The sequence below is a fragment of the Danio rerio genome, chromosome 1 (genome assembly GCF_049306965.1).
Source record: "Danio rerio strain Tuebingen ecotype United States chromosome 1, GRCz12tu, whole genome shotgun sequence".
Taxonomy (NCBI): domain Eukaryota; kingdom Metazoa; phylum Chordata; class Actinopteri; order Cypriniformes; family Danionidae; genus Danio; species Danio rerio.
In genome coordinates this window covers 49842306-49865000 of record NC_133176.1, presented here as the reverse complement: position 1 = coordinate 49865000, position 22695 = coordinate 49842306, and the positions used below count along the sequence as shown (strand labels likewise).

The following is a 22695-nucleotide window of genomic DNA, read 5'->3' as shown; positions in this document are numbered from 1 at the left end:
TATTATTATTGAAAATTAGGATATTATCTATTATGTACTAGTACTTTTTACTTTGGGTTTTAGTGAAACATACTAATACCTAATAGATAACAACACACAAACAACTGGTTCTTCAGCAGTTCTTTGTGGTAGTCGAGGTGGTATTTAGCACCACTTAGTGGTTCTTTGTTTTTTGGGGAACTATTTAAGGTTGCAGTGCTCAAATTGAGGTGGGATGCGGAGGACAAAAAAGACAAAAAGCATCCTCTTTGTAAAACCCTCCCTTTTTAGGTTCAAAACAACGTGTGTAAAACTTATCAAGCTAATTATTTATTTATTCAATATTATTTATGGTAATTTATGACTTATAAACAACGCCGAATGACCAATCAGAACTCAAAACTATAATAGGGCGCCATGCACAAGCGCAATACAGTTCATTGTGTCATTTCACGCGGTTTTCAAAATGTCTAAGAGAGCAGTTCAGACGCAACTTTTTGCATTCTTTTAAAAGAACAGAAGGTATGATGTTTAGTTGTTAAATATATTATATATTAATGCTTTTAGTATTTAGTAAGTATTCTGGAAAATATATTCTTGTACGTTTTATAGATGAAATTTTAGTTGCCATACTCAACCATACAAGTGTGTGTGCTGCAGTTGTATATGTGGGCTTACCGGCACCTTCATTTTAAAGTCATCTTTGTTGAATTTAAATAATATGTCTGAGATTGTGCGCTGGAAGAGTGTTGTGGGTCTCAGTACCAGCACCAGCTGCAGGTTGCCTGGGAAAGAGCCCTAAAAAAAACACACAAAAAGAGAAAATTAGGGAAAGAAAGCTAAACAAGCCATATTAAAACACTTACAAAAGCAATATATGAAAAAAAAAAATTCAGTTAGAGGTTCTGGCATATTCTCACATTGGCAACCCTTTTTATCATGTTTCTCTGCTATAAATATATATATATATATATATATATATATATATATATATATATATATATATATATATATATATATATATATATAAACACGCCCTAGGGTCACCTATAAGCAAAATATTTCACAGCCACACATGAATCTTCAACCTTAGAGAACATTAAGCACAATCAAAACACCTATTGCAATAGTAGTTAGGTTGAGTAACTAACTAGTATCTAAAACCCCATATGGTTTCAAATGGTACCACTTGGCTAAGTTGCTATTTAAAGATGATGTTGAGCACTTAGATAGGTTCCCCTATGAACCAATCAACCACTTTTAGTGCTGTTTAGCACCATTTTTTTGTGTGTATTAATACCTCAGCTTATGTTAGTATGGCATTGCAGTTGACTGGTACAAGCTCCCTCCCACTGTCTGCATCCGCACTCGCTCCTGATATATACTGTTGCCATGACAACGCAGCCCCTTCAGAGACTAGAAAGGCTAACAATGGTCTCACATATGCTTCCCTCCCCGAGCACCCGCTCTCTCTCTGTCAGTGAACACACACTCACGCGCACACACACACGCCCCTCGTGGAGTTCTTATGTTTACAATCTCTTCATTAAAATGCCTCCCTACTGGGCAGCGCGTCAAATCAGAAATATGTCCACTGATCAATACACGGCTGTGATGTTTGTGTGGCTCTGCTGGCAGATGAAAAACCAGAAGCTCAACTGACAGGGTTTTGGTCAGTAACCAGTGAAGCAGAGAGGAGAGATTTTATAAATGTCACAAAGAGAACTAATGTATTATTCATTTATTATTAATAATCATAAAAAGATTAAATTATTATTAAAAATACCTTCAGTACTTACGTGATTGAATAATTTTCATTCAATTTAGTGAAAGTTGTTCAGGTAATTCCACCGAATATTAATGTCAATTTCTTAACTCTTCTGATGTTAATGGGATAGTTTCCCAAAAAATGAACATTTATTCGTGTGTGGTTTCTAACAATTAGCATTTCTTTTCTCTTTAGAACACAAACGAAGATATTTTGAAGAATGCTGGAAACCTGTAACCACTGACGTCTATAGTAGGAAAAATAAACACTATGGGTGTCAATGTTAGTTTCCAGCTTTGTACAAAATATCTTCTCTTGTGTTCAACAGAGGAAAGAAACTCAAAAAGGTTTGAAATAAGCAAAGGCTGAATAAATGACGACAGAATTTTCAGTTCTGGGTGAACTATCCTTTTAAAATATTGGTATTGTGTGCCTAAAAAAATATTAACATTTAATGCAGTCCCGGCTGCATTTTAATGGTAAAAATGTTCTAAATGTCAACATTTCATCCTAAATTAGTAAGAAGAGTACTTAGATAAATAAAAGAAAAAACTTTTACACAAACACACTAAAAAAATTAATAAAAAAAAAGTAAAATAAAAATCACAAAATCCAGAGAAACTGAGAATGTCATCTCTTTTTTACACATTAGTACAGGCTGGCTCTCTTCTAATGAAACATAAATATACATATTTTTTACAATACAGGACAATAAGTTAAGAGAAAAACATATGCTAACATATATTATTACATACACATTTCTATATGCACATACATAATTACCTATATATACCCCACATACACTTGCATGTAAAAAGAATAAAAAAAGAAAAAAGCCAAATGCATAAGATTGCTATATCTCTTCTAATTATCATTCACTTACATGTGGAAGTCTCTATATTGCCTATACATCAATCATTTTCCCCAACCCTTCCAGAAACTATCTGTTTTCATCCTCAACAGAAATGTCAGTTTTTCCATTACATGAATTTCTTCAATTATCTCAAACCACTGCTCATGTTTTAGTGTGGAGTCTTTAAGAAAGTTTCTTGTTATAGTCTTTTTCATATATCAGATATAAATATATACATACACAGTTGAAGTCAGAATTATTCACCCTGCTTTGAATTTTTTTTTTTTTTTTTTTATATTTCCCAAATGATGTTTAACAGAGCAGGGACGTTTTCACAGTATGTCTGATAATGTTTTTTCTTCTGGAGAAAATCTTATTTGTTTTACTTTGGCTAGAATAAAAGCAGTTTTTAATTTTATAAAAACCATTTCAAATACTATTAGCCCATTTAAGTTATACATTTCTTTCGATAGTCTACAGAACAAACTATCATTATACATAAAATTAATTACCCTAACCTGCTTAGTTAACCAAATTAACCTGATTAAGCCTTTAAATGTCACTTTAAGCTGTATAGAAGTGTCTTGAAAAATATCTAGTCAAATATTATTTACTGTCATCATGGCAAAGATAAAATAACCAGTGCTGGTTTAACCCCCCAAAAAATTATGAGGTCAAATGAAATTAGCATGCTCTTATACTGCTTCGTCACTGCATCCAAATAAACCAACTAGCCCAGTCAGTCAGACCACAGATTTAAAGGGGGTCTCGAAATGCACAATTGGGATTTGTTACGAACACTTAAGTCGTCCCAAGAATCACAATCACGTCCTCACAGCTCTGCGGGATCTGCCAACATGAGCTAATCCTACAGTGAGCTGATCTCACAGTCTGCCACGCTGAAATGCCTCCAGCTCTGGGTTTCCAGGAAAATTCGCTTACCCTGCACCCCCTCCCTTTTTTTTTCTTGGACAGTGCTGCTGTTTGTTTTTAACAATTAGGGGAGAGTGAGATTCAAGGGCTAACAAGAATGGTTAGCGTGGCAATAGGAGGTTTGTGTACAGAGTGGCCCTCAACAAAAAATTAAATACATGATTAATAGAGTGGAGGAACTATGACGTCAATTTGTATGCAAAAACCTGAGAGCGAGTTAGCATTTTAGCAGTTCTGGTTCCCTCGTCCCAAAGTAAATTTTTTTTTAAATGGGATTTCAGTTAAATTGCTTAAATAAGGTTAGTGGCAACCACAAACTCAAAATATTTTCATGTTTTATTCCATAACATAAAACACATCAGTTACAAACACTCTTGATTTTTTAAATAGGTTATATTTCTTTAAAAAGACAGTTGCTATTAAGGGGCTAAATGGGACTACAGGCGATGTCGGAGATATTATACGTCATCAGGCTGAACTGGTCTGGGATGCCCGCTTGCTTTGGGGATTTGGATTTATCCGTTATTTAAGTATTTTCATAAATAGTAGTTTGTAGTATTTTTATTTTTAGTATATTGTATGTTGACGTCACTTGTTGAGACTGTCATGACAGATTATGTCGACCATTTTTGTTTATTAAACGACTTCTTGAAGATACTGCTTACTAGACTCTTTCCTGGCCCGCAATGCTAAAATATAAATAAATTTGTAAAAACATAAAAATATTAACATTTTTCCATGATCAATTTATTTTTATGTATCGTTTACTTCATCTGAACACATTAAATTCTATATCTAAACTGCAGTATTTACACTCCTCTATAAAATGTATAGCATATGCGACTGTATACGCTTTTTTCACGCGGCTGCCGTTTTAAAGAACCAAAGCGAGGCTGCGATGGGAAGAAACTCGGAATTATAGGACCAGCACTGTAAACATTGTGGTAACATGCTGTGGACTACAAACCTTTAGCTGTTGCAGAGATTTCAAAATGCAGAAATGGTGTAAACGCCACTTTAATATCATTCAGTAAGTTTAATTTAAACAATTAAAATCAATTTAGCATCAAACAACATCACAATCTCTTTAAGAGTAATATGTTCAATTGTCATCCTTGGCTTTAGTTCATAGCACTAGTTTAAACACCTTGGGGACTTTTCCCTGCTTCAGCTTATGCAACCCGGTGAGCGATAAAACACTGCAGTCCTCTGCAGCACATCCTCGTGTTGTCTGTAATAGTGTTGTCCTGATACTGAAGTTTTCAAAACGTCCATTTCCTGCTAACATTCAAGCACCGCTGAGCAAGTTCTTAAACAGCGCTGATTTACCATAGTGTTTATCAGTGCTCAACAGTTTACCGCACTTCACCCAGTGCAAACAAAGATACATGGACACTGGAGTGCGAAGCAGCCACAAAGATCAGTCGAGTCATCAAGCGGATCACTCATCTGGGTTTATACTCGGTAAACCGCAGAGGGTGAACTGATGACCATCTCTGCCAATCACAACAATTTTTGTTAAGCACGTGAACACAATGGCAAATCAGCGCTGTTTTAAGAAAGCCATCAACAGTGCCTTAAATGTTAGAGGGAAATTGACAGTTTTTCTTTTAATTCAGTATCATGACAAGTCTAATATAGTGAAAGAATCAGTACATTAACTTGAGTTTGATAAATGGCATCTAAAACGTGTGTTTGGGAAAGAAAATGTTGGCTAACTAGTGCCATTTCCCTTAACTTAGCTGAAAATGATTTATTTTTATTACTTTTTATTTTCACCATTCATTCAGAACGGACCTTCGGGTCACTCGGAAGGCGGTGAAATTATAAATTTGTGTCACTTTCTCTTCACTGATATATATAGCCTGATATATATAGCTGAGATATATAGCCAGCTACACAACGTTCCTATGTAACTCCCAACGATACTTCCGGATTTTTTCCCACCGCAGCCTCAATTTCGCTTTTACAACTGGCGGCTGCGTGAAATCAGTCTATTGGCTGCTTTTCGCTGTACTTTGTAACAAAAAAAATATTGAATGTTGTTCAATATCGATGGTTGCACTTGCAGGCATTTTACAGATAGACCTGTCCCTCACGCCTCATTTCTATCATCTGTAAGTAATTTAATGGGGCTGTGTGCATGTGCGCGATAGACTTATTTAAAGGTCTTATAATAATAATCATACAACAACTGTAAAGCAAATAGACAAATGTATTTCCCACGGAAAAACTACCCAAAAAGGAAGTAAGTCAATATACAAATGTGTGTTTTTCTGTATTTGTTTGTAATATATAGTGTGGATTATAATAAAATAAATGGAGAGAGTAAATATTTGTCACAGACCATATTTCTAAAAACAAGCTTGAAAAGTTAGCAAGGTGGTGGTGACATAACAAGCGAGTTTCTTTTGTAATACATGCAGGCATACATAAATGCATATATATATACAACTTTATTGAATTAACGGGTTTCATTCCGTAAGACAGCGTAAAAAGTAACCGATGAGGAAACATTAGAAGATATATACAGTATATATTTTTTTATGTTTAGTTCTCAAAGCATGCGTCCATGACCGAAATGCGACCTCCAGTGTACAGTAGCAGACTCCAAAATGAGATGCAGATTCAGAGTTCCACATAGGGTTATTAATTGGCAAATAATACAAATATTACGACTTAAGTATTAGGTATACAGGATACATTGTAACCCCGCATCCAAACAACACACAACCTGACGAGATTTGCAGTGATGCAGTGGTCTTGAGTCTTAAGTTCAATGTCAAACAATTTAGATCTGAGGTGAACTATCTGTTGCTGCTTTCAGTAGTATGGCAATAAATATCACGTAACTGCAAGAAATAGAAGCCTTTTCTAAACTATAAATTCCAGTTGTTCAACTGATTTTAACTGATTTTAACATTTAAAATATTCCTCCTATCACATGCGTTTTTTTTTTTAAACACAAATTTAAATCAGCCTCAAATCAGTCTACAATCCTGTTGGTCCTCAATCTGGCAACCTGCACTTGAAAGTGTTTTGATCCAAGAGTGCAATACCTAGTTCAACCACTGGGTGTCAAACTAACATACTGCACCTTTAATAAAAACAATCTTAAAAACAAAAAGTAATCCCCTATTTTACTTGTTCAGCTGAAAAGTCATTTCATTACAGTTACTTTGTAACTAATTACACCCAACGCTAGATGCAAGTGACCGTGAAACAATGGGTTGGTTCAGTATAGTTCACCTTGTGGACAAACTAAGCAGTGCAAAAACTATTAAAAGCCCACGTGTGAACATTTATCCTTTGTATTCATGTCCAAAGCAACAGTCAAATCCAAATGAGCAAAACATTCCCCATTCACAATGGCCATAAAGACGCTCTCAGTCCCATTAATAACCCCATGTTTGATTGCTGACAAAGGCGTCTGCTCAAATTGAACCCCGCCTTCACATTTCCATGACAATCTCCAGCTCCTCTGAGGCGGATTGGCCATGCTTGGCCTCAACACGCTGGCAATAAGTGAAGAGTCACAGGGGTCGCCTGTGAGCACAACAGGACAGCAGCCAAACACACCCCATTATTGAGTCCTCCATTAAAGCTCATTCAAGCACATATGACCAACACGGCTCCTCTTTTCGGAAGCTTTAGTAAACCGCTGTGTATCTGTGATTGCATTACACCATCGCCTTGGGCCGCTCATAAAGACTGCAATTACAAGATAACATGCGGGTTCAGAAAACAATCTGAACACAGCGATACAGACCAATCGATGCGATTCCAAAGATGAAAAATAACATTTGCACGGAAGTCCCATTTGCACAGGAGTCAGAGTCTTGCTTATTAATTTAATTGCGCTTCTCTATGCTGCAGTGAAAATGTGGTCACCTTCCCTTCCCCCCATACTCGCTTACTCATGCCATTATTATATGTGCGAGTGTGTGTATATGTGTGTCAGGACTGCAGTAGGACACACAGTCAAATTGCACAAAATTGCTCTGGGGTCTCATTCATACACAATGGTGGATGTTTCAAATTTGAATGACTTTTTGTTTTCAATGGCTGATATCTGACCATTCTCCTTTCACATCCATATATTTCTACACTTACACACATTTAGACGCTCCGATCACATTTGCATAGACCTGTCTTCATTTACAGTCTACACCTTCATCTTCTTCAAGAAATGTTCTTTTCTTACATACATATTTGGTCTTTGGACATTCATATGTTTTCTTCTGACGTTTATTATTTTTAATATATTGAATACGTTTGCATAAGAGCAAACTGGGTGTGTGAGAAATATATGAATGTAGGAAAATCTAAGTACATAAATATGTGACGGAAAAAAAAAAACTTTCATTTTATGTGTTATAAATGAGATCAAAAAAGCTGTTAAAATGTTAAGGAAGAATGCATTTATATTACAGAACACACACACACACTCTACCTAAACATATGTATAGTATCCATCCATCCATACATTTATCCATCTATCTATCTGTCCACCTATCCATCTATCAATCTGTCTATCCATCTATCTTTGTCCATTTATCCATGTATCTTCCCATCTATCTGTCCATCTATCTATCCATCTGTCCGTCTATCCATCCATCAATCCATCCATCCGTCAATTTATCCATCCATCTATCCGTCCATTTATCCATCCATCTATCTGTCCATCCATCCATCCTTGCCCATTTATCCATCTATCTATCTGCCCATCTATATGTCTATATATGCATCTGTCCATCTATCCATCCATCTATCCATCTATCTATCTATCTATCTATCTATCTATCTATCTATCTATCTATCTATCTATCTATCTATCTATCTATCTATCTATCTATCTATCTATCAAAACATCTATCTATCTGACTGTCCATCCATCCATCCATCCATCCATCCATGTCTGTCTATTTGTCTGTCTGTCTGTCTGTCTATCTGTCCATGTATCTATCTTTCCATCTATCCATCTATCTGTCCATTTATCCATCCATCTATCTGTCCATTTATCCATCCATCTATCTGTCCATCCATCCATCCATCCATCAATCTTTGCCCATTTATCCATCTATCTATCTGCCCATCTATCTGTCTATCTATCCATCTGTCCGCCTATCCATCCATCCATCAATTTATCCATCCATCTATCCGTCCATTTATCCATCCATCTATCTGTCCATCCATCCATCCATGCATCCATCCTTGCCCATTTATCCATCTATCTATCTGCCCATCTATCTATCTATCCATCTATCTATCTATCTATCTATCTATCTATCTATCTATCTATCTATCTATCTATCTATCTATCTATCTATCTATCTATCTATCTATCTATCTATCTATCTATCTATCTATCTATCTATCTATCTATCTATCTATCTATCTGCCCATCTATCTATCTATCTATCTATCTATCTATCTATCTATCTATCTATCTATCTATCTATCTATCTATCTATCTATCTATCTATCTATCTATCTATCTATCTATCTATCTATCTATCTATCTATCTATCTATCTATCTATCTGACTGTCCATCCATCCATCCATCCATCCACCCATCCATCCATGTCTGTCTATTTGTCTGTCTGTCTGTCTGTCTGTCTGTCTATCTGTCCATGTATCTATCTTTCCATTAAAATATCTATCTATCTGTCCGTTAAACTATCTATCTGTCCGTTTGTCCATCCATCCATCCATATTAATCATTTACATATAACATTTAAATAATTTTGTAAAATTAAATCATATGACAAATAAATATTATAAAATAAACAAAAACATTGCTTTTTTCATCTATCCATCTCTTATATGTATATAACTTTTTCCTTTTTAAAGTCCAAATATCAGTGCAAACATCTTTAATAAACACACTTCACACTTTCCAGAAATATAACAGGGAAATTGCAGGATACTGAGAGTGAGAACAAGTGTGAGACGAAGAAAGGAATTACTGTGTGCATTTATGGGGGTGTAACTCAATGTTCTCTTGGGAAAGCCATATGTGTGTGTTTTTATGTATGTGTGTGTGCGTCTATAGAGGTGGAGAAACCTTGTCTTCAGGGAGCAGCTGCCACGACACTGATATAGCACAGACTAATCAGACACGTGGCACATGAGATTCAATTAACACACACACACACACACACACACACACACACACACACACACACACACACACACACACACACACACACACACACACACACACACACACACACACACACACACACACACACACACACACACACACACACACACACACACACACACACACACACACACACACACACACACACACACACACACACACACACACACAGCTAATTTAATACACTTTAACTCAATTACTTTATGAGATGGTAAATTGAGCCAAATATAGCACAGAAATACAACACTAACTCATCAAGTCCCATTACCTCCAACAGAACCAAAAAGATTCCAATAAATGGCTAGGGATTTAATTCCTGGTTACCCGATGCTCACCTTCTGACCTTTGACCTCTCATCTCCACCTTCAAAACCCTCTGTGAACGCTGCTGTGACGTAAAGCTGGACACACAGCCGAAACGCCTCCTCATCAGTGCGCTTCACTCTTAATAACCCCTGATAAAGCTGATGGAGTCAGTCAAGTGTGTGCTGAATTATGAGGAGGCAGTTACACTTACAGGGAATGAGACACTGGGGAAGTGATTGAGTACCAGGAGAAAATACATAATGTATACAGCATTTTACACAACTGATGATCATCTAAAAACACAACCTGGTGTCACATCTGGTTTAACTTATCAGATAGTGGGATGTAGGGGTGCAACGGTGTATAACATAATAGAAATCACAATCATTTAAATGAAAAGATTACATTGAAATTACTTTCATTGTTGAAATGATAGATTGTAAATACAAAATAATGTATAGGAGGGTGGCAGGATGGCTCAGTGGTTAGCACTGTCGCCTCACAGCAAGAAGACCGCTGGTTCAAGTCCCGGTTGGGTCTGTCTCCCTGTGTCCTCCGGGTGCTTCAGTTTCACCCACAGTCCAAAGACATGCACTATAAGTAAATTGAATAAACTAAATTGGCCGTAGTGTATGAGTGTGAATGTGAGAGTATGGGTGCTTCCCATTACTGAGTACTGGCTAGAAGGGCATCTGCTATGTAAAACATATGCCGAAATACTGTAGTTAGCGGTTCTTTCCCCTGTGGTGACCCCTGATGAATAAGGGACTAAGTTGAAGGAAAATTAAGACTTTGTATGTATTCTACTTACAACTACTTGAATTTGCATTTGGTGTGAACTCAAAAAAAAAAAAAAAAATTTGAAGGAAAACAATTTATATACTGGGCTGATTATTGGCATGTATGGTTGCATTAATAACCTTTAACATTTACACCTCCAAAACATTCTTTAAATACAACATTAATTTTTATAAAATTCTAAATAAAACAAATAAGCAAACACTATTTCGGTCTTTCAACTTTAAAATGTAACATTATTTGCAGAAATATTAAAATTATTTACTAGCAATTTCTGAGTGTAAATTGTTTCTACATATGTAATTTTTGAATTAAAAAGTACTCTTAAATGTAAAACTAAATTTTTTTAGGCCGCATACACACTGCAGCTAAATGTGGTTGTCAATTGCCCTGTAATTTACAACTGAATGAAATGCATACCTCATTCATTCATTCATTCATTTTCTATTCGACTTAGTCCCTTTATTAATCAGGGGTTGCCACAGCGGAAGGAACCGGCAACTTATCCAGCATGTTTTACGCAGCGGATGCCCTTCCAGTACTGGGAAACATTCATTCATTCTCATTCACAAACATACAATATGGACAATTTAGCTTAATTCGCATATAGCACAACTCTTTGGACTTGTGGAGGAAAAATGTATATCTTATTTGAGAAAATAATTCTATGCAGATTGTATGAAATTAAATTTTATAAACGTCAATAAGTCTCTTTTCTTTATGTGTGCTGCAAGAAAACACATGGAACGCTAGTGTTGCCAGATCATGTTAAAAACAAGCCTAATGGCATGCCTAACTAACACCAAAACACAAACTTTAGCAACAAAACCAAAATATTACAACTTCCACCTGCCTGTTTTATTCATAAGCCGAGCAAAAATTAACAATTAAAATTAAGCAAAAGTAGTAACCGTCCATAATAAGTGAACCTGGCAACCTTTCAAGGGCGCATTCTGTGAAACAGCCCTGCAAACATGAAGAAATTAACAACCATTGTCACAGTAATGTTACTTTTATCAAAAATAGCAGAATGCTATAGCCACTATGATATTAATCTTTGCAAATAAGTGAGAAAAATCTTTATATACTGTACAAATATGTAATTTATGGCGCCTACATGTGAACTGTCTATCCAGAACTGAGATTATAGAAATATTAGCAAACAAAAAAGGTGTTATTCTACGAGCTGTTTATTTAAAGGGTATCTACTATGCAAAAATTTACTTTATAACACAGTTATGAGGCAACAGTATGTGAATATAACCAGCTTCTAATGATAAAAAATGACTTAATTTTATATTTTTATCATTAAACTTCATAAAAACAGTGCAGAAACACTTTGATTGACATTCATCCTTTATATGTGTCATCAGAGGGGAAAGCCCCACCCATTAGTGACGATCTGTCCCTCATTAGCATAGGACTTTAGTCTTGTTTTTGTATCTGCCACTATGCAGACACACAAGCACTTGTAGCTCCGCCCACTTTTAAAAAAGAGCATAATCTCATTTGAATTAAAAGCGACAGTCACCAAAACGGCACAATACGGATCAAAGCCTAAAACGGTCAGTTTAAAACTGTTATAAAATATTATTTGTGTAACATTTTTAGCTGAAACTTCACATGCAAACTCTTGAGACATCAGAGACTTATTTTACAACTTGTAAAAAGGGACATAATAGGTTTCCTTTAAAAACGCATTGTGATGGCTCATGTAAAGGCATCGCTTCAAACCAATTTGCAGTGAAGTGCTTTATGTACAGGTTTAACTTTCATTATCAATAAAAACAAAACCTGATCTACATGTCTTCCATTTAAATTCTAATAATAAGCCACATCCAAGACTCTACCCGAAGGCTAAAAATGGAAATTGATGCTTTCTTTAGTGTTCTTTTACTGCAGATGTCATTGAGTAGACGCTCTCCTGTCTTTCAAAACACAAGCCTCTTAACAACCTCCCTCGAGAGAAGGTAGATGGACTACCACGCATTCAGGTCAAAGAAATGAAATGTTTAGCGGTGATAAAAACAGCACCACAATAAAAAGAGCTAAAACTCCAGCTGCTTGGTCTGCAATGAGGAGGAGGAGCTTATTAAACCCTTATTCTCTTGACTCATCAGCTGTTAAGTGTCTCCATTTATTTATGAGTCTCTTTGGAAATAATTAGATAAGCTCCCCTTAGTGAAATATGCATTCATAAAATATACGTTACAGGATAGGAAATATGCCAAATGATAACCACAGGATGCACTTTACATCATATAAAAAAGGAAAAACTAATATTTTAATGTGCTGGGGGAGGTTCATCGGTCATCCATTGCAAATACTACAAGGATAGCGCAATATTTCAATTTAGCTACATCGGGGAAGATGTTTATCTGTGCCCAATTATCATACATTAGCATAAATTAGCACACATTAAAATTTCCTAAAGTGAATTAGATTGGGGCATATACTGAGGACTAGTTCCGTCAGACCATCTCTTTGTTCAATGGTGCGTGCTGTTGAATGCGCAAATCTAAATGCAAATCACTTAATAGTATCATTTCTACCATCAGAAACAATAATGAGAGTGCGCGCAGAAGTTGATGAACGCACTTGGAATTATAATATAAACGAAGCACATCATTAATCAATTAGACAAGCATGTCTTAAATGTTATTGATTTAGGAAACAAGCCATTTTTTTCGACTATGATGACCTACAGTATGAGGACCACAACACACAATGGCTTTCATTTTAGAAGTTGTTATTATGAGTGACATTATTAGGAATTTGTATTTTGTATTAATTTCAGGCACGTGTAGGAAAATCTCCTCTGGCAGTTCCACACCAGCTGCACTGCTGATAAGCATTACCAATCAGCCATATGTGCTGTGACGGAGGTTAGAGAAAGAAAGCAGTAGATTATGTGTGTGTGTGCCAGCGTGTGTGAGGAGAGAAAGACTGAATGAGAAGAAAGAAAAAGGGGAGGGAGAAACTACTGAAGCTTCTTTTAACCCTTTTATAGGGCTCTCATTCAAATACTCATTGGAAACACCCGGGAGTGTTACTCGTGGTTAAAAGAATTCTGAACTTTTATGAGTTTTATATTGGAATCTGTGTGAATGAAGATACCATATATGATTGTTCGCCAAATAAATGACTCAGGAAACTCTTTCTCATTATTTAGTGTTACATAATGGATCTAATATGCTGATTTGGTGTTCACAAAGCATTTTTTAATATTAAAATCAATGTCAAAAACAGTTCAATACTTGGGGATTTCCTTTTTTTCCTCAATTGTTTACTTTTAAATAACTTTTGATTAATTTCATGTGCTTTTTTAGCTGAAAAACAGAATGAATATCTTTCAAAAGCAAACTGAAAAGTGATGCCTTTTACATGTGTTTGTGTTTTCTTTTTGATACCTTTTTTATTCTTTATTGTACATGGACATGCTGAAATGCTACCTTATGAGTCCACAATACAATAGGCATGGGACGATAACCGGTTTTAGGGTTTATAACGGTTTGGAAAAGTCATGCTTTTAAAACCGCTAAAATTGTCTGCTTCAAGGTTTTTTCCAGTGTTGTAAAGAAATCTGTGGATTTTGAAACGAAAGAGTACAGCAGAAGTCGATGATTTATTTTAATTATTTAGAAAATATTTTTAATATTTCCTAAAATAAAATAAATTGTATTCAAGTTTTTTTTTTTTTTTACACAGACCTTAAAAAAGAAGTTATTTTAGAACAGTGATCACAATAACGTGATACCATAATATTTTTTATCCAAGGTTATCATACCGCCAGAAACTTATACCGGCTCATGCCTACAATACATATACAACGACAAAACTTTTTTAAATAAAGGCTTACAGTAAAATGGCAAATTTTATTATTGAACCCTGCTAGGAAAATTAGTAGTAAAAAAAAGTTTAAATTCTGTATTGAAACTTTCAGTCATTGCATGGTACAAAGCAAGTCAGGTTCATTTGAAATGCCTCAGCCCACATTTTTGCAAAATGTAAAATACATTGCTCTGGGTACATTTGGTTGCACGTTTCAGATGACACATCCACTAGAGGGAGCAGTCTACATTTTTTGTGAATCATTATTCACTCATTCCTTTATTTTCTTTTCGGCTTAGTCCCTTTATTTATCTGGGGTCGCCATAGCGGAATGAACCACAAACTTATCCAGCTTATGTTTTACGTAGCGGAAGCCCTTTCAGCCCTTTCACCCATCACTGGGAAACCCATACTCATTTGCACATATACATACACAATGAACCATTTAGCCAACCCAATTCACCCTCACCACATGTCTTTGAACTTCGGGGGAAACCGGAGCACCCGGAGGAAACCCACGCAAATAAAGGGAGAACATGCAAAGTCCACACAGAAACGCCAACTGACCCAGCCGAGGCTCGAACTAGCAACCTTCTTGCTGTGAGGCGACAGCATTGTGAATCATTATAATAATGTGAATCTAAAATACGCTACTTTAGGTACGTTTTGCTGTACGTTTCAGATCCACATCTTACAGATGTCATACAGATCATCAAGCAAACCACTGAACTAAACTCTTTCTTAAATCCAACAAAAATCAAAAACAAACATAAGCGAACAGTACATCGTGACTCGAATTTTACATTGATTTTATCTCCTTAGTGAAATCATCCTTAACTAGACTCGAACCCGAGCACTCTACATCGAGTACAACACAGTATAAACTGCAAACTAACCACACCAGAAAAGTGCCAAAAAGTGTGTACATGATAAATAATAGACACTGATAAGTTGTTACAGGTATTTTTTTTTGTATTGTGCAAAGAACTGCACAAAAATAATCCCTTATTTACCGATAATATGTCCCATGAATATCATTAGTGTGAAAAGGAACAATTTACATTTTACATATAAACCAGTAAAAAAATATACTTCACAATGTTGCAGTTTTACCAAAGTGTAAGCTAAAGCACGTATGTCCATTGTACCTGTTTTGCAAAGTACTGTAGATATAATAAAAGATTCCATGAAACATGTCATTGTTTTAACCAGGATGCTATAATTGTTAGCTTCAACCAATCTGGAGAGCAATTGACAAAAAGGTTAAAAGTGAAATGAAGAGAAATCGAGAGAGACACGAGGCAAAGAATGAATGATAATCCTGTTATTTCATTACTAGCAAACCACTGCAGCAACAATGCATTATGGATATGAACCAGAATGGTTCTTCATGTTTTAATATATAATCCTACATGTTTCTAAACAAAAGTAAGTTTGAGGGAATGCAGAATAAACCTCTTCATCATCAGGTTCGACTTTCATTAACTCTGATTTGGGAACTCTGACATTCAGTCATCAAGTTACAACGAGCGTCTACAGACTGTTTAATGACAGAATGAATTATTAAGTGATTGCTGGTCTTTACTTGCACTAATTGCATTATTAAATGGCCTCTACTGTACAGACTGACTCTGAAATAGTGAATAATTCATTTACTGTCCTAAAGCAGCTTTAGATTAAACCAGCTCTCGTATTTCTCACTATCCAATAAAAATCATGTCTTTACATGACAAAAAAAAACAAGTCGACACAAACTTCTGCAAAGTGATCAGTTACAGTAGGACTTGCTTACCAACTTTTATTATCCATGTTAAATTAAAATGGATTTATTAGCATGTTGCATTCAAATAAATCCTTCTTTATTGTTTCTAACATGCTAAAAGATAAAAGAAATCAGAAAAAAAACACACTTTACTTTATTGTCCACAAGTGGAAATTTATCTTTGGCTTCACCACACAACCACATCAGTGTTCACATCACACATATAACAGAAAACAGGCAAAACAAATACTTTCAATATCATCACATAAATCACATTTAAAACTCAAATTATCCTTTTCATACTTAAAACCCACAAAGGACATTAGATTTTTCTTTGCTTGAGGTTCCCTAAAACGTCAAAAGCTTATGTTTTATATTTAAAGGATGAGAAAATCTTCAATAATGACATGCTTTCTGTTTAATACTCCTTAAATACATTTCATTCAGTTGTCTTTGTGGTTTAACTCCAATTGCACTGGCAATTTTTACTGCTCGACAGTTTTTGCTTGTGAATACTAAACATGCCGATTTTGGAGTGTCTATTTAGGCTAAGTTCAAAAGCGCACCTCGTTGGAATAAGCTAGTTGGGTGATTCTTGCCCAACACCATTTGATTGAAAGAGACAACATAACTAAAGAGAGTGGCACATGGCGTGAGTGGCATAGATCGTAAATCGATTGGCAACAAGTGTTAACACGATAGATCATGAACCCGGTTCGAATCCAGCATTTGATGAACTCATTCTTCTTTTTTCCCCTACTACATATCAGATTTTGCCTACTCTTCATCACAAGAAAGACAATTAGGAATCATTAATAAGTGTGTTTATTATAAAGGACTATTATGGAGGTGTTATATCCAAATCATATGCATTACAAGTTTGTAAAAGTTATACATTAAAATATCCTTAATTATATATTTTTAGTACTGCTTCTGTGAACTTGAACAGGTATGTTAAATTCCATTCATTTTTACTATTTGTATTCGGTTTTTTTTTTCAAAGTGTGCTTTAAATGCTTTAAAAATAAGTAAAAAGTTTTGTAGACTATATAAGTAGATGTACTGTATATTATATGTTTTATAAATGCGAGCAATACATTATAGGTTCATTTTATTTTTAAAAAATATTATATAAATGTTATTTTTTAAATTAAAATATAGGGGTACGGCCAGGTAGGGGGTCTACAAGACATTGTGCCCAGGGCCCTCTGAATTCTTAATCCGAGCCTGGCCTGGAGGAAACCCACGCCAACACGGGGAGAACATGTAAACTCCTCACAGAAATGCCAACTGACCCAGCCAGGACTTAAACCAACGACCTTCTTGCTGTGAGGTGACAGTGCTAACCACTGAGCCATTATGTCGCCCATATATCAATCATACATTTAAAAAAAAAAGATTTTGTTGCTTGTTCAAACTGCTTATGAAAAAATGTGCTGTAAAATACAATTCATGCGATTATTTTGGGACAACTTCATTGTTTTATGTTCAATTTAATTCAATTTGTTAAGTCAAATTAATACATTTGGTTTGGGATTGAAAGATCTATTTAATTCCATCTTACATTCATGCCTTAGTCCTCAAGTGTCAACCACAAGCACAATAAAACCTGCAATCCTCACAAAATACCAGCACACATTTACCTATCAATTGTTTACAATTGCTATATTAATCTAGTGCTACAACACCAGTAAGTTTTTTTATGTCAACGATACCTCTCTAAAAATACAACAACAGACCATGTGACTTCACACAGACGCAGAAAATGTACAATCTAAATCAAATAAACTACAAAAATGAGCAGTTATCATATTTCCCAAATATGGTAAAGCAAGTTAGCTTGTAAACTCAAGCCCTCACTTGACTCCAGCAGCGTTAGCGAGCGCTGACCTAATTAACCAGTGTTAATCTGATTAGCCCAGTAACCTCTCCTCTACTGACCAGCATACACACACTCAACACACCAGACTTGTTGACAGCTTACATCCGCATTTTTACACTGACATTGATTCATTCTGCAGATGATTTTATATAAAGCGACTTACAAATGAGGCAAACAAGTCAAATCAGAAGAGCAACAGCATGTAGCGCAGTGAGTGCTAAGTCTCAGTTAGCACAGCGTAGCATACAAACAAAAAAGAGAGCAAATGAAGAGCACACTCTTGGATCGAAGTAGAATCAAATTAATGCTAATGTTGGTGACAGTTGACATGTTTACCAGAGAATTACAGCAGTGTGAGTGTTCACATGTGTATTCTTAAAGGGACAGTTCACAACTTTAAATACAACTTTCCTGATTATTTGCTCACATTCAAGAGGTTCTAAACTTTTATTGGTTTCTTTCTTCTGTGCGAGCCAAAACAAGATATTTTGAAGAATGTTGAAAAGATTCAGCTATTAGCTGAGATCCATACAGTACTGACAAAAATATTGTCGCCTAAGTTTTCGGAACAACAAATAATAACTTGAATTCTAGTTGATCATTTGGTATCAGAAGTGGCTTATATGAAAGGCAAAGGCCTCTAGATTATGCTTATTTCATTAATGAATTACTTGGATTAATCTTCAATGCCACCTCCATCTTACCACAGACATGCTCAATAATGTTGATATCTGGTGACTTGGCTGGCCAATCCTGGAGCACCTTGAGCTTCTTTGCTTGCAGCAACTTTGATGTAGAGGCTGATGCATGAGAAGGGGCGCTATCGTGCTGTAGAATTTGCCCTCTCCTGTGGTTTGTGATGTAATGGGCAGCACAAATGTCTTGATACCCCAGGCTGTCGATGTTGCCATGCACTGTGCAGATCTCTCGCCCTCCTCCATACTGAACGTAACCCCAAACCAAGATTTATTTTCCGACTGATTTCTGTGAGAATCTTGGGTCCATGTGGGTTCCAATAGGTCTTCTGCAGTATTTGTGATGATTGGGATGCAGTTCAACAGATGATTCACCGGAAAAATCTTCCTTTTGACACTTTTCCAAATGATCAACAAGAAGTCAAGTTATTATTTGTAGCTCTTACAACTGCGACTGACGACAAGACTTTTGTCAGGAGCAAAAAAATATGGTCACACTTTTCTATAAGATTTGATTTGTTAATGCTAGTAAACGCATTTGCTAACATGAACTGATATGAACAAAACTTGCACAGCATTTGTTAATAATAATGCAACATGGACTAATGCATTATTAAAAATACAAATTCATGCTTGTTAATATTAGTTCATGAGCTGCGAGTTAACATGAAATAACAGTTAACTAACATTAACAACTATGAATAAATACTGTAATAAATGTGCATTGCTTTACTTGTTAATAAACACTAACATTAACTACTGTAAAATGACAGGGTTCCACACAATTCCTTCACGTTGTCCCAACACAAATTAGTTAACGTCATTGTTTTAACTTATTTAAGTAGATTGAACATAAAATAATTAAGTTATGTCCAACAAACCCAAGAACTGTGTTGTTTCAGCTCATTTCAAATAAGTAGTTTGAACAAGCAGTAAAAATCAATGTAAAGAGTTACCAAACATAATATGTATTTATTTATCATTATTTTTATTTATTTATTTATTTATTTATTTATTTATTTATTTATTTATTTATTTATTTATTTATTTATTTATTTATTTATTTATTTATTTGTTTATTTATCTATTTATTCACTCATTCATTTATTTACTTGTGTATTGTTTTTTTTAAGTTGATAATAAGCTATTTCACTCTGACCTGCTGCAATACTATTATTCAGATTTTATTATTCAGATGACATCTGACATCAATGAAATAGCTACTGTAGATATGAAAATTCGTATACGTTACTATCACACTATAAAAATATATAATGACAAAAAGTCAAGAGAACATATATTTTTATGTTGCTTTAACTTACTTTAATACAACATTCAAATTTTAACATTTTTTTTAAATATATACAACGTTTAGCCTAAAAAAATTTGTCAGTTTATTTGAACTGAAAAATTTAAGGCAGTAATAATTTTTTCAGATTGGAGGAAACAAACTGATTCATTAATAATGTCTTGTAGAAACGATTGCTAGCATTGTTAACCAGAAAACAGGTTCTTCAATGAGCTGATGTTTTTTTGAGTTATTGGCATGTATAAATATTCTCACTGATGTTCACACAAAAGCAGCTGATGACAAGAACGCAAAGCGATTACAGCTGTTTTTGCTGCTCATGAAACAGCGCTTGCAGTGTTTACTGTATGGATGACTGCAACATGCGGCGCTGTGGTGCACTAGATGCCTCTGTGCTGGATTAAATATTTAGAGTTTCTATGAAAAGATTCGAGGGCCTTGTTTAGATGCCCTCCGAAACGGAAGAACAGTGAAATTCGGACTAATCCACACACTGAGCCCAAGGCACCTGACTGTCAGATCCTATTCTTCATACAGCATGCATGGAAACAACAACAACACACAGAGAGATTTTCACGCACACACATTTCCTCTTTCATATGGAGATGGAAATAAAAGGGTTCCTTCTTTTATACTGTTTTGGTATGCAATTACATGAAAACTTCCCAAATTTAGTCACTTTTAGCTTAAAACAAGAATAAAAGGTCTGACAATGGAATAACAAATTAAATTACATTTAATTGAATTATTTTTTTTAAATTCTCACTCATTTGAGAGATTTTTTAAAACAATTATTTTAGTTTAAGATCATGTTTTGTATATATACGTGTATATATATATATATATATATATATATATATATATATATATATATATATATATATATATATATATTTTTTTTTTTTTTTTTTTTAAATAAGACATCAACTCTAATGTCATTTTGATTTACAATTTCATGTATCTTTATTTAAGAATCTTTAGATGTTTATATAGGAAGTGTTGGAGCTAAAGTGCTGGAAATATGAAATGAAAGAATAACCAAAACATAACTGCAAACTGATCTCATAGCAATATCATAGCAGTTAATGTCAAGCAGTTTTGTCAATGCTTGTTTTTCTCAGCATTATAAGACTTGAACTCACATTTCAAAGAAAAAAAAAACTGAATAGTGAGATTTAAACTTCCTGCAATTCTACATTATTTCTTGTAATTCTAAAATGATATCTTGCACTTACAACTTCTTTCCTCAGAATTTTTGATGCACAAAGTCGAAATGTACATTACAAATGTACAATTCAGAGAAAAGCAATCTGAAGTGTGGGAAAATAAATGTAATAATATGAAAAAAAAATTGAGATAATTTTTTTCTTTTCATGTTGGGAATGAGTTTTCATGAATTCACATATTTTTAGTTTTATTTTTTGTAATTAAATTAACATTATGTATTTCGACTAAAGAAGGTTTAGATATCTGTATTGGAAAACAAGACAAAAGTACTGAGGCTAAAAATAATATTGCAGTTATAAATCTCTTAAAGAGAGTTCTGTAGAAAAGAATAGGTATACAGTTTGCTGTAATGCTGAGAAATTAGACACTATTTGGCAACCTTCCTCTCACATTTTAAAAAGAATTAAAAAAAATCTAATAATAATAATAAAAATAATAATAATAATAATAAAACTATAGCTGACCTATTTTCCCTTCCTCTGGCTTAGTTATGAATGGAGAGCACAGAGAAAATATGCATGTTTTTTACTTTCTTCCTTTTTTTTTTAGATTAAATATATTTGTTAATTCATTTTTTTTACTGCTGTAGCTTTTGCACATTTGTATTTATTTATTTTTCTATATTGCTGAACGGCCTAATATATGTGTTACTTTTAACTACAAAGTTTTTTTTTATCTATAATAATAATAATAATAATAATAATAATAATAAAACAATAATTAATATTACAGTGATTTTTGAAGGATCATGCGACTCTGAAGACTGGTGTAATGAAGCTGAAAATTCATCATTAATATCCTGAAATAAATTATTAAATGATAAACTACTGTAAACAGTTATTTTATAGTGCAATAACACTTCACAACGATGTGATGAAATATGAAAAAAAATAAATAAAATGCAGCCTTGATGAACAGGAGAAGCTTTTTTTTAAGGCATTTAAAACTCTTATCGACTCGTCGGCACCAATAGCCTAGTGGTTAAGTGTGGCGACATACAGGTGCTCACGGCGACCCGAGTTCGATTTCCAGCTCAAGGTCCTATGCTGACTCTTTCCCTCTCTCTGCTCCCAACTATTTCCCTGCACTATTCTATCCATTAAAAGATTAACCCCCCTAAAAATAATTATAAAAAAAAACAATCCTACTGACCCCAAACTTTTGACCAGTAGTGCAAGTCTGACAG

At 34.5% G+C, this 22695-nt stretch overlaps 1 protein-coding gene across 49 annotated transcripts in view; it reads right to left on the bottom strand.

The window, feature by feature from the left end:
* Positions 1-22695, bottom strand: part of mcf2la (mcf.2 cell line derived transforming sequence-like a) — a 143236-nt gene that overhangs the window by 37129 nt on the left and 83412 nt on the right. For all 49 annotated transcript variants that reach the window (XM_073954082.1, XM_073954110.1, XM_073954146.1 and 46 more), the window contains one exon: positions 658-777. In XM_073954082.1, coding sequence (XP_073810183.1) covers positions 658-777 — 120 coding nt within the window. The remainder of the gene's footprint in view (positions 1-657; positions 778-22695) is intronic.